The sequence below is a fragment of the Ochotona princeps genome, chromosome 29 (assembly GCF_030435755.1).
Source record: "Ochotona princeps isolate mOchPri1 chromosome 29, mOchPri1.hap1, whole genome shotgun sequence".
In the NCBI taxonomy this organism is placed as follows: domain Eukaryota; kingdom Metazoa; phylum Chordata; class Mammalia; order Lagomorpha; family Ochotonidae; genus Ochotona; species Ochotona princeps.
The window spans coordinates 12656093-12669043 of NC_080860.1; the positions used below are offsets into that span (position 1 = coordinate 12656093).

The window sequence follows — 12951 nt, forward strand, 5'->3', positions numbered from 1 at the left end:
ACGGTATCTAAGGGGAAAGCAATGTTCTGGGGTTAAGATTTATTTATTTTTTTTGGAAAGGCGGATCAGATTTATGAAGAAAAGGACAGACAGAAAGATCTTCTATCCACTGGTTCACTCCCCTAATGGCTGCAACGGCTGGAGCTGAGCCAATCTGAAGCCAGGGGCCAGGAGCCTCTTCTGGGTCTCCCACATGAGAGCAGGGTTCCAAGGCTTTGGGCCATCCTTCACTGTTCTCCCAGGCCACAAGCAGGGAGCTGGATGAGAGGTGGAATAACCAGGACATGAACCAGCGCCCATGTGGGAAACTGGCGCATGCAAAGTGAGGATTTAGCCACTGAGCCATTGCGCTGGCCCCAAGGTTCTGTTTTGTGAGCTGATGGTTACACAGACAGCTGCTTCTTCATCCCAGGCATGTCTGACACATTTCTGAATTTGTGTCTTACAATGAGAGCACATGCCAAGGCAGGCCCTGGCTCTGTTGCTGCTGCACACCACCTAGCGGCTGAGTGGGCTCACTAGGGCTAGTTCTTGTCTATGCTGTGTGGAGGGTAGAGATGTGAGGATGTGCACAGAGCTCAGAAGCACCCAGTCTTCCTGCCACTTCACCACATCCCTGCTGGCACTCAGGCTCCACACCCAGTTCACCATCATAGTCAGATGCTTCCCCAACCTCTTCTACCAGGAGGCATAGAGGGGACAGACCTATGCTGTGCCTGCAGGGGAGCCCTCCTGTTTGCAGAACTGCCTACTTGGGGCATGTGCTATGCCATCTATGAGATCCTCCCGCCATTCTAACAGCTGGGCTGGGCAGCGACCCTAGATAAATCACAGTCCTAGTTCAGTAGTGGTTACCGGATATCCTCATCTGAAACAAGCAGAGATATTTGCAGCAAAAAGCAGCAACTTGCAGACAGCAGCCCTACTCAGCCACCCAGGTCCTCTGTGGGTGGATGCTCCACAGCAAGCAACAGTTCCCTGGGACTTAACTGGCTGAGCAGAGCCCAGAATCCCCATGAAAGCAATGTGAGGTGTAGGGAACCACTGGCTTGGATGTGCATCTGTGCTGTGTGTGCTGATTTATTCTACCACTATTTGGGCTTAGAGGCTCAAGCCTGTTTCTCTATCCACAAAATGGGGGTAATTTCCTGAGACTGCTTTGGTGCTTCACTGGAAAATGTTATCAAGCACTTAAGCCTGGTGCCTAAGCACAGTGAGTGCTGCAATGAACACAACCCCTGTGGTCTGAAAGAAAACAGGCAGGGAGGGAAGAAGGACAAAGGATGAGGGCCTAGGAAAGCACAGGCTGCAAAAAGGGGTCAGGCAGTAAAACGGTGCCACAAGGGCAGGGCACAGATGCCAGTCAATGGGCTGGTGGGCGCAAGCTACAAGATCAAGTTAGATTTCAAAACCTCCCTGTCTGTAAAGTGTTCTGGGTGAGAGATGACAAACCAAGCCAGGATGCCAAAGCCAGGTAAGATTTTCCTTGGGGTTCAAAAATGGGAAAGCTTGGCCAAGGAGGGGCTGAATGCAACAAGAAGGAAGGGAAAGGTCATTCTCAGGATGCTAAGATTCTGGGGAAGGGGACAAAAGAGCAATTCTGGAGGAGGCACAGAGACCCTAGGGCCCTTGGAGAAAAGCTAAACTTGGGAGGCCAGTGGTCTTGGGAACCTGGGAGGAGACACGGCAGGTGGGGATGCTGTGTGCATGGCCTATGTGGGAGCGGGAAGCGTGCAGGGTTCTGAGGCCTTGAGCCAGCTCCAGAGGTCTTCGCAGGTTGAGGGCTCTCACAAATGTCTTCCCACGCCTGCTGGAGTGCCCAAGGACATTGGTCCTACCCCTGACTTTTCGCTTGGCTCCTATGATGATCCGTTCTACATAATGCTTCCTAACATTGGAGAGAAGGGTCCCTGGTCACCTTTCTAGAGAGCTGCCGGTAACTCTAGGGGTCTGATGAGTTCAGGTGTGCTTGCGTTATCAGACCCCTCAGGAACCTACATGCACAGCTGGCTTTTCTCTGGAGGTCAAAAAGACCAAATGGCCTTAAGAGACCAAATTAATGCCACAGCCTGATTGGTTGCCTGGTAGGAGAACCATGCTGGGCCTACCCACCTTAGCTGACTTAAAAAATCAATATTAGTTACAATTAGACAGGAAGAACAAGTTCTGGAGTTCTTTTGCATAGCAAATGTGACAAGTTAATAACATCCTGTTTGTATTTCAAAAGTTTTTAACTTAATGTTCTTACCGTAAGGAAAAGATGAATCTATGGGATGATGGATATGCTAAGCCTCATTTGATCACTCGCTAACATACATGGTATTAATATATCACATTGTACCCTGAAAGATATAATAATCATTGTAAGAAAAAAACTATAAAATCTAAAACTTTGCAGCAGGCACTGTGACTCCCTTGCAATGCCTACATCCTGTGTTAGAGCACCTGGAATCGCTCGAGTCCTGTTCTAGTCCTGCCTGTTTCGCTCCCAATCTGGCTCCTTGTTAATGTACCTGGGAAAGCAGTCAATGATAGACTAAGTACCCATGTTCGAGAACCTGATGGAATTTTAGAATCTTGACTTCACCCTGGTCCAGCCCTAGTTCTAGGAATCTAAGGACTGAACCTGCAGATGCTGTCCACTCTACCTTTCAAATAGATGAATGAACAGGCTTTAAATTGGGGAAGGCATTTAGTATAGGCGTTAACAAGCTGCTTGGAATGACTGTTTCTGATGTCAGAGTGTCTGGGTTCAAGCCATGGCTCAAGTATCTGGGTCCTCACCATCTACATGGGAGACCTAGATTAAGTCCCAGGACCAGCTGTTACTGGCACATGGGCAACAAACCAGCAGCAGGTGGGTGGTCTCTCTAAAATAAGAACTTAGAGAAAAAATTTTTATTGTAAAAATTGACAAGCAAATACAATATTGTATGATACAAGGAAAAAACATGTGATGCAGGACTTCTTAGAAGAAAAGCTTTGTGTGCTGAGAACACAGACAGAAAAGGGCCATTATTACTCTAACACTGACAGCAGCCAGGAACCAAGTGCATTAAACCTGGCACTCACTGGCAGTGGCATTAGGGGAGAATCTTGTTCCTCCCATGCTTTGCCAAGTTCGGGGATCCTCAACCCGAGGGGAAGCACATCCTCATATACACACACATTTACAGAGCCTGTTTATTGCATAACGAGCAGGCACAGCGTCCAAAACAATTGTCCAACACTGAAGAGGAAGGGTACAATAATTACAGGGATAGAACGTACAATAAAAAGGGAAAATGTGTACAGGATGGACGACATGGGTAACACACATCTGAATCAAAGGCATTTCATCTTTCCTATGCAGCATTTCCTTTTGTAAGAACAAGGGGAAAGAAATGAAACCATTATTACTGGAAAGTTCATGGATGCTACTGAGGACGAAAACGTGCGAGTGTCCCTCTAGGTTGTGCAACTGGAATCGCTTGAGGCATCGCGTTCACAGCTCCTTAGTTGTGCGCTGATCGTTCCAATTGTACGAAAGGCTGTATTTGATCTTTGGGCCCAATTCACTGTTCTTTGGCAAATATGAACTATTTGTGGTTCAGAGGCAGATGCTTTCAGTGAAAGGAACTGAGTGAGTGAGTGGGTAGAGCTGCTTCCTTCTGTTCAGCAAGTGCCAGTTTCATAAAGTGCACCTCTGTTCTATCAGCTGGGGAAGAGGGACAACTGAACAGAATGGGTAAAAAAGCAAAACAAAAAGCCTACACTGCAGAAGGTAGATGTCACGAGTGTGCAAAAGGTGGCTGGAACAAGTATGCTTGTGACAAGGTGCAATTTGCTAACAAGAGCAGAGAACGCTGACATCAGATTTCAAGACGAGGCCAAAGAAGTGCACAGAGCTCACGACAGGACGATTTAGGGTTCTCCCGCCACAGTGTGGTCACTCTATCTGCAGTCCTGGCACTACAGGGTGAACGGAGCACTATTCCATGCTTTTCCTGTAACAGGATTTTGCTCTGTTGGTCCCCAGGTCACTGACTTAATTCTTTAGGGCACTACAGGTAATGTCCTCTGCTGCAGGTTGAGTATTCAAAGGAAGACACTGCTCCACTTACTGTAGACAAGGCCAAGGGCTCAGGCTCTGGACTGCTGTGGGGAGCTGGACAGGAGATGCAGTCAGGCACGGAAGCGTGCAGGTAAGGTTAGAGACGGAGCTGCAGCTGATGGGGGCAGTGCCCAAGCATCCAACAGTAACATGGCACTTGGGGCTGTGCAGGCAGACATGCGGACGAGTCTTGGAGGTGTGAGCTCTTTCCCCACGCTGCTCACAGTGTGGCAGAATGGACAAAAGTGTCCATGCCCCTGACGGGTGAACCACAGACCACCGTGGTGCTTCAGGCATGACAGCATGCGCTCAAGCTAGCGAGGCATTTCTAAACACACAGGCTTACTGAGCAAGTACTGAGGCAACTGTGATTACTTCGACTTCTTCATGGTTATGAGTGACTAAGGAACTGAGGCCAAGGGTACAAGGAGACTGACAGCAGTGGAACAAGGGAGGACAAGGCCCACCGAAGTGTAGCCAGGAAGGCCCACCCACGGCACAGTGTATACGTCCCTGGACCAAACATTGTGGATGGACAGCCTGGAGCAGGCAGCTCACTTGCATACATTCTGTGAAGAACTTCGAACTGGCTGCCAATGTTCATAAACACAGAGATGGCATCAGTCAAATCCAGATTTCTGGTGTTCCTTGACAAATCAAAACTCTGGAAGCCCAGGCCCCCATTACTTTGTGGTAATGGGATGGGACTGGAGATTGGGGGCTGCTGTGCCAGCAACAAGGGCGAGGGCATAGGCCCCCTGGCTATCCCCATGCACAGCCTTCTGCTGTACCCCTGGCTCCTTCTCATCCATATCCCCTGCTCCTTCAGGTCAGGTCAGGATGGAAATGCTGCTCTACAGCAGTCAGAGCGGCAGAGAGGGCACTCCAGCCACAGACAAACTAAACTTGGCACATTCCAGGATGCCAGACTTTATCTGCTCTCGTCTTTGGGAGTGCTGGGCAATGAGCCAGGGTGCACTCTTCAAGCAATTCCTAAAAGGCAATGTCCTGTTTTCAAGGAACTGGTCAGGTGACGGAGGGGACAGTAACTCAGATGACTATACACACACACATCTTACCTTAGAAGTCCTTACAGAGGAGATACAGGAGGCTGTCATGGTGAGTAGCCACTGGGTTCTGGGTGAAAGGCATGGCCCAGCGTTGGGGGCAGGTCACTTCCCGCTCCCACAGCTTTCGGCAGAGACAGCCCAACGGGTGGTACCAGATCAATGTCGGCTTGTGAGGCTGATGCTTCTCTCTCGGTTGGTCTTGGAGAAAGCGCTTGGCTTAAGGGGGCTAGGGGACGCAAAGTACTTGCCCATAGGAGGAGCTCCTAGCCTGAATGTGACCAAAGCAGATGTGCAGTGGGAGGTAAGTGGCTTTACCTGACTCCATGGGGTCTTCAAGATGTTAGTAAGACATCCTGAGATAGAAGATCATGAGGGGGGAAAATTAAATAACATTTCACATGATAAAACAGTGAGAAGAAATGGATCAATTCACTGTTTCCTTCCGAGACACTGTTGCAATATTTTCAGAAAGTGACAAAAAGTCCTCTCTCTGCACACATGCTTGGAGATGCCCCAAACGTGAGAGACTCTGCAGCAGGTTGGAAAAGTCACTATTGCACGATGCTTGGTAGGGAACAGATGATGCTGATTTTTTTTTTTTTAAATTGAGCTCTCTCAAGAAAATGTTTTCACTAGAAATCTCACTCAAAGTTTTAGTCACTGTTTACACAGTTAAGGAAACTACACTTCTGGATGCGTATGCTCAGCTTAACAGTTGTTGGCAACACAACAGAACACCAGAGACTGAAACTGGCAAACAGGCACCAAATAAGGCAAGTGGGTTAAATTAATAGTTGAAAATTTGTTAGAAAACATGCAAAAATAATACTGAGCTTTCTTTTGAAAAGTTTTAAACCATCATTAAATGTTTGCTTTTTGTAAAAATCTGAAGAGTTCCCTAAGTTTGAAATCGGACTGTAAAACGTTTAGAAAACAGGAGGGCAGTGCTCCACTGTCAGTTGGTGTTCTCTTTGGTGGTGATGGTGACCAGCTGTTTGGCAGCCTTGGCGATGTCGTATGCACACTGGATAACCTGTTGCGTGACCAGCTGTATGTCCGTAGGCGAACCGGGCTCCCCGGATAGGGCCTTCTTGCATTCTGCCTGCAGTCGGTAGGCACTGGAGGTCAGCAAGCGAAGGGAGCTCCTCACCATGTCTGATTTGGGTTTCTAAATGGAAAACGTTTGCCATGAATTACAGGGTGGGCACCTGAAATTAAGGGATTTGCATTTTTCTGCCAACAACTTGTGTTGCTCCACAGAGAGAGTGAGGCTGTTTGGTAAAGCACCTCTTTAGGGCACCCCATGGCAAGCCCCACAGGCTACAGGGAGAGCTGCCACAAGGCTGGCTTGAGGGAGTCGTGTGGGCACAGTGCCATCAGTAGTAGTATGGGTTATTCTGAGGAAGTTTCTGAAACACATTAAGTGACATGGTGAACTGTCCTGGATAAAATCTTACCCCATGAATGTTTTCCCTTTCAGCACTTGATTTGTATATCTCTGTCTTACAAAATGAATACTCACACAGGACAAAGGCCTTTCAAAGTCTGACAGGTGGGACTGACTGCATATTTTTAAGCTCTGTGTGCACCTAAAGGTCTTTTATAGGGGTCTCTATAAAGATCTTGGAATACACACATTCCCTTTTAGTTCTACTTTCCAGAACCTTCTTGAAGTACCCCAATAATGTGAAGATGACAGATTTCCAAGCGATCAGATGACTTACTTTGGGGAATAACGCTGCCATTTCCGTAACGGCGACATGTATCCTCTCTGAGCAGGGAATATAACTGCAGGAATACAGAGGAGGGTTATTCATAATACAGAAAGATGAACCCAAGGTGAGTACTCAGGGACTAAGACAGCCGTGACAGGTTCTACTTCTACTCTCTCACAGCAGGGGCTGAGGCTGTAGCAGCCCTTGTGCAGGAGCCCCATAGCCTGTCATTCCAGAAAGTTCACTCAATCTGTTAGAAACAGGTTCCAGGGATAAACGTGCACTAGGTAGTCACAGAACGGAATCAAAAGATAGTGACACCTTCTCAGACACATCTTGTTCCTCTATTTTGTCGCAGCTTCCTAGTTTGCAGAAAGGAAAATGAGGATTCCCTCGCAAAGGGTTAGTTGTGAAAAATCAAAGACTTTTAAAAAAATCCTTAAAAAGTGTTAACTAGAGCCCTTGCCTTGCTGTCTGTGTCATCAGGTCAAGGGACACTTGTTAATCCCTTCCACCCCAACGCATCTGAGTTGTTGTAGTCGGAATCTCCCCACAGGCTGCTGCACATGCCTGCTGGGACTCATCTACTTTTTCAATAAATCAGCACTGCCTGTTTGTAATAGAATGCTGTTGGTGCAGGGCAGGCTTTCTCTGCTCACTGATGGGCACATGAACTCTGTCTATCCCTTCATTTCTTCCAGGCCATTTGGCCTTCTAGAAACTCTGAGGATGATACAACAAGAGCTGCTGCTTAGGAAGCATTTTTTTTTTTTTTTTTTTTTTGCAGTTTACAAATGTTACAACAGCTAATGAGGCTGAAACTCTTTAGTATACCAACTTTTCAAAAGAGGAACCTGAGACTGGAGGGGAGGACAGCTGTAGTTTTGACAGGTGTGGTCCTCCTACAGCTCTCAGAGCAGGAGCTGGGCTCAAACTCTGAAGCTCCTGGCTCCTCCTGGCTTTGGATCAGCTCAGGTCTGGCCATTGAGGCGACTTGGGGAGTGAAAGATCTTCCTCTCTCTAAATCTCTGTTTCCAATAAAAATAAATAAATAGGGCCCGGCACGGTGGCCTAGCAGCTAAAGTCCTTGCTTTGAAAGCAATGGGATCCCATATGGGTGCCGGTTCTAATCCTGGCAGCTCCACTTCCCATCCAGCTCCCTGCCTGTGGCCTGGGAAAGCAGTCAAAGACGACCCAAAGCCCTGGGACCCTGCACCCATGTTGTAGACCTGGAGGAAGTTCCTGGCTCCTGGCTTCAGATCGGCACAGCACTGGCCATTGCGGTCACTTGGGGAGTGAATCATAGGACAGAAGATCTTCCTCTCTGTCTCTCCTCTCTGTATATCTGACTTTGCAATAAAAATAAACAAACCTTTAAAAAAGTTGCAACTGACTGCTTTGTTTCATGGAAATGCTTTACTTTACTCAAAGGGTCTTTAAGTGAGGCATCCTGACCTTCCTTAGTGGGCCATCACCACTGGAGGCCATGGCCTAACAAAATCCCAGCACAAGGCAGTTCTTCACCTACACAGACCAAAGAACTGCAGCCCATTGGCCACAGACACCAGGAGGAGAAGAGCACCATGTCTACCAGGATGCCTCATGTCAGGTATGACTGTTAGCACCACAGCAATCAAGAATCACACCTAAAAGTTGAAAGTTGAACACAGGGCTGGCTGAGGCTTCCTTATCACACAGAGAAGGATGTTTTCCTAATCCCATCCTTCAAAAGTGCACTATTCCAGACAATCTTCAACAAGCCACAAACTTCTCAGAAGGAGTTATGCCTACAACCTCATTTTAAAAATTATTTAAAAACCTTGACTTCTTTGAAGGTGACAGAGAAACTGATCTTCGATTTACCAGTTCACTGCCCAAATGCCTGCAATGGTCTGGGTTAGGACAGGCAAGACACAGGGGTGGGCAGGCATGTGGGTGGCAGAGACTCAAGTACTTCAACATCATCTGGTGTCTGCAAGGGTATGTGTTAGCAGGACGTGACATTCAACACTGCAACCCAGACACTCTGATACGAGACAGGGAGTTCTTAGCCAGTGTTCTACACTGGCCAGGTCAAATGCCTACTCTATCAATTCTGGTTGTAAGCCAAAAAGAATGAACTAATGAGTAAAATCTTTGCACCATTCTCTTGTGGTCTTAGAAAAAGAAACCAAAGCATAACATTACTGAATAGATTTGTACATCTTAAAAGAGGGAAAGAGAAAGAGAAACAAACTTTCTAAATCAACCCAGCACTGTGCTGCAATTTTTTGAAGGCAGAAGTAGCCACAGGGCACATATCTGTATTTTTGACAGCAATCAGAGCTGCACAGTGTAAGCACATTTTTAGTTCAGCCTGAAACACAAGCACAGCATTTCTGCATTGGAGGAAATGAGGAGAGAAGCACAATGATAAATGGTGAGATGATGGCAGGGCAGTGGGAAAGCCGTCAGCCTGGGCAGAAACAAGCTGTGGAAAGCTGTGGAGCACTCCGTTTTAACAACACATGAAGTTGCTGCCAGGGCTGCAGCCCTGAGCAAAGTGCCTGTGTTCACAACATGGGAGGGTGGGGCTTGGGAAGTCTGACCCCCACAGAGAATGAAGGGCAACTGCACCCTGTGGTGCAGGAGGGGGCTGAGAAGTGACACAGGTTCTTCTTTTTCTCTGGGTGGCGGGCAGGCTCCAGCATGCTGTCTGTGAAGACGCACTCTTATCAATCAACACAGACTATTTTCTCCCTTTCCTGGTGGGAAACAATGACACTGGGGCAAGGGTGAGCCGTATAGAAAGCAGCAGTGGCAGAGAGGGGAGGCTAGCACAGCAGGGCCAGGCACTCAGAGGGAAGCCGCATGTCGCAGGTGTGTCTTTCTGGGGAAGAAGGGTATGGAGCAAAGGCATGGGCAGCTCCATGCACCTGCTCCCCCTCCTGTTGGTACGCAGCATGAAGACAAGCTTCTCACTGAGGTTCCAGATGAAAAGAATAAGGCTCTCCCTGAGTGCGGGCCAACTCTCCTGCCTTTCATGCGCAGGACAGGGCTCAGCACTGTCTCAAGAGTGGGACTCCATCTAACCAGCCGTGGAGAACATTTCTCAGAACATCCTCTGTGGTGATGGCTGAGAGGACGCCAGGGAGAGGAGTGGATGCACGAATCAACTAGGGGTAGGCACTGAGCCTAATGGTGAAGATACTGGGTAGGATGCAGGACCACCTCGTAGGACTTGGGACTGATGTCTGGCTCTGGCTGCCAACTGTCTGGGAAACAGTTGCAATGGCTCAAGTACTTGGGTCCTTGCCACCCAACATAGGAGAACTTGACTGAATTTTCAGCTCCTAATTCAGCCTGACCGAGCCCTGGCTCTTACAGACCTTTGGAGAATGAACTAGCAGATGGAACGAGCTCTCTGTTTCTACTTCTCAAATAAATCAAAAATAAGAAACCACTGCAAGTTGTGAGAATGTGTACAAACCACATTGGTTGTGCATGTTCTAGCCATTCCAGCTTGAACTATGCCTGTTACTTCCCCAAATTTATTTCAATTTTATTTCTAGAGAAATACTGAGTGCTTTATAATACAATGAAAAAAAACCAAACACCACATTAAAAAAAAATCAAACAAGCCTTACATGTTTGTTCTCCCAACTGTTACACGAATCTGAAGTTTTCAACCACCTGGAAGGCAGTGTGCTGGCAACAATCCCTTCAGAGTCAGTAGGTTTTCGACCCTCTTACCTGTCATGCTTATTTTCTTGGGCAGCTCTCAAGAGCTCTTGTATGTTTTTAGTAATCTGTTCAGTCTTCCGTATGACATCCTCAGTGCTGGGAAGGCTAGGGCTTGGGGCTGCATGGGGCTCTGCTGTGTCTGCTCCTGAGCTGTCACTGGGCCACAACATACTCCTTTGCCTTCCCTTGTGGCTTGACCTGGAAACATTAAGGAAGTGGCTGAATGTACCAGAGGGCTGTGTCTGTGGCTTCCTTCACCCTGTCTAGTAAGATGGTCTCATCAAGGGGCAGTTACAGCTCCCCCACAGGCTGTTCTATTCTATCACTCCAGGGATGGAAATGATGATTCTTACAGACAGAATGAAGGAGAAAGGGAAGACAGATGGGTATGGACTGATAAAGCCATCCTTACTTGAGTCAATTCTGTGGAATATGGAGTGCAGAATGCCACCTAACGATGAAGTGACATTTAGCACACTGCAGAGACCCAGACACGCTGGTAACAGAGCAAACGCCCTTGGGTCGGTATTGTGAGACAAGCAGGCACCTAAAAGCTCAACATTTCAAGGCTTGAAAAGTCTGAATGTAGGGAGCATAGGTGTAGGAGGCTGCGGGTGCCTTGGCATTTCTCCCCCAGCCCAGTCCCACCCCCTTATCCTGCAGGTGTACCCCAGGTCATCTGGCTCTGTGTCGTTGGGTGTGTTGTCATAGTCACTCTCAGGTGTGCTGTTCTGTTTCTCCAGCCTGGATGCCTACAAGAAAGAACAGGGACACCCCCATGAGTGAGACAGGAGACTTCCCAGGGAGTCTTCCCTGGGAATCATTACCTGGTAGACTACATGGCCGCCACACCCAGACCTCATTCTGGGCAGGAGCCAACCCTTCAATGTAAAGCTAGGAAAAGATGAGCAGTGGATCCAGAAATGCTTTCTTTCCCTCTTTGCACCAATTTCTTCTTAGCTCAGTGGCTACTCCATAAACAGATCCTTAGGAGAAACTAACACAGACATCAAGGCAACATGCCTTCATTTAGTTCCTAAAGGGATATGGAGTTCACAGCATGGTGAGGGCCAGTTAAAAAGCAAACACACTGGCTGCAGATGACCACAGACCTTCAATGCTAGAGGTCAATGGAAAAAAAAGAAAGGAAGGGCCAAAATGGCTGAGCGACCCACTCAAGGCCAAGTTGACAAACAGGTCTCTTGTGTCCTGATAGCTCTATTATCCCATTCCTGATGCTGAGGACAGTCATTGCTCAAAACACTGGTGGCTCTCCAAGCTGAGATGGCAGCTCATGAATCACACAGGAAAATTACTGTTATTAATTCATGTTGTTCATGAACCAAAGCAATTAATCCAATGCGACACTTGGTTTCAAATCACTTCCATCTGTTTCCAAAAATATCCCTTAGAAGAGCTTCAAACTTGGGATGCAACCTCAAAAGATGAATGCCAAAAATGTTTTGAGCAAATGGCAGCCCTGCTATATACACGGCCTTCCTGGGTTCTAGAATCTGAGGGGGATCACATTCCTTTAACTATGTTAACTCTGGAAAAGGAGAAAATTCTCTTCTCTCACTTATTTACTTATGTTTGATAATTCCTTCTTCCAGAATCAGACTACCTCACAAAATTCAAGTATAGAGCTATTTCTAGCTTTTTATCCTGAATTTCACCCAAATTCATGAAATCATATGACTGAAGAATTTTATTGATGCTAAAATACAATGTTAAGCATGCAGCTGAAAACAAAGGTCTTATGGAACTATATGTGAACCCTGTAGCATTAAAATTAGGTCAGTTGAAGAGAGCCTCCTTAAAGTCGAATCACTTGCTCCCCACTGAAATATTGCTGGACCCTCTGGGTGAGCTGGGGGTGCTGCCCTCCTCACCCAGTTTGCTTCCTCCACCTGTTAGGATCTGTCACATTTCCCTAAGATGTTCTCTTCAGTCCCTGGCTACTCTAACACAGGACACTTTGTTTTGGGATCCTACAATTCAACAAGGTCTTAGTTTAGCCCCTCAGATGCATCGAGATGATGATTACTGCACTGGCTTAGAGCCATGTGGGAAGTCTAAAATTTGGTGCATACTTCTGAGATCCCTTTGCTATACTAACTACTGATAGGTAGTCCTCTTCAGTCGCCTGATTTTGATCTGAATTTGTGAATCATCAGTGAGTTTCTGGCCTCTGCTAAGTCCAAATGCAAGATCAAGGGCGGCTACCATCTCCAGTGGAAGAGTGACTAGTCAAACCATGGTCTTCCCTCTGACCTTAGAGAACCAACCCTTATTCCCCCAAATAATTCTTACCTTTCACAGGGAACACTTAACTGATTTTTAAATTTAT

The 12951-nt window shown here is 47.2% G+C and overlaps 1 protein-coding gene across 4 annotated transcripts in view; it reads right to left on the reverse strand.

Moving 5' to 3' along the window:
* Positions 1–5354: 5354 nt before the first annotated feature.
* The window catches only part of GIT2 (GIT ArfGAP 2), a 47192-nt gene continuing 39595 nt past the window's right edge, over positions 5355–12951 (reverse strand). For all 4 annotated transcript variants that reach the window (XM_004591929.3, XM_004591931.3, XM_004591928.3 and 1 more), the window contains 4 exons: positions 11271–11353; positions 10611–10799; positions 6888–6951; positions 5355–6331 (listed from right to left, as the gene is read on the reverse strand). In XM_004591929.3, coding sequence (XP_004591986.2) covers positions 6119–6331; positions 6888–6951; positions 10611–10799; positions 11271–11353 — 549 coding nt within the window. In that variant the 3' untranslated portion in view covers positions 5355–6118. The remainder of the gene's footprint in view (positions 6332–6887; positions 6952–10610; positions 10800–11270; positions 11354–12951) is intronic.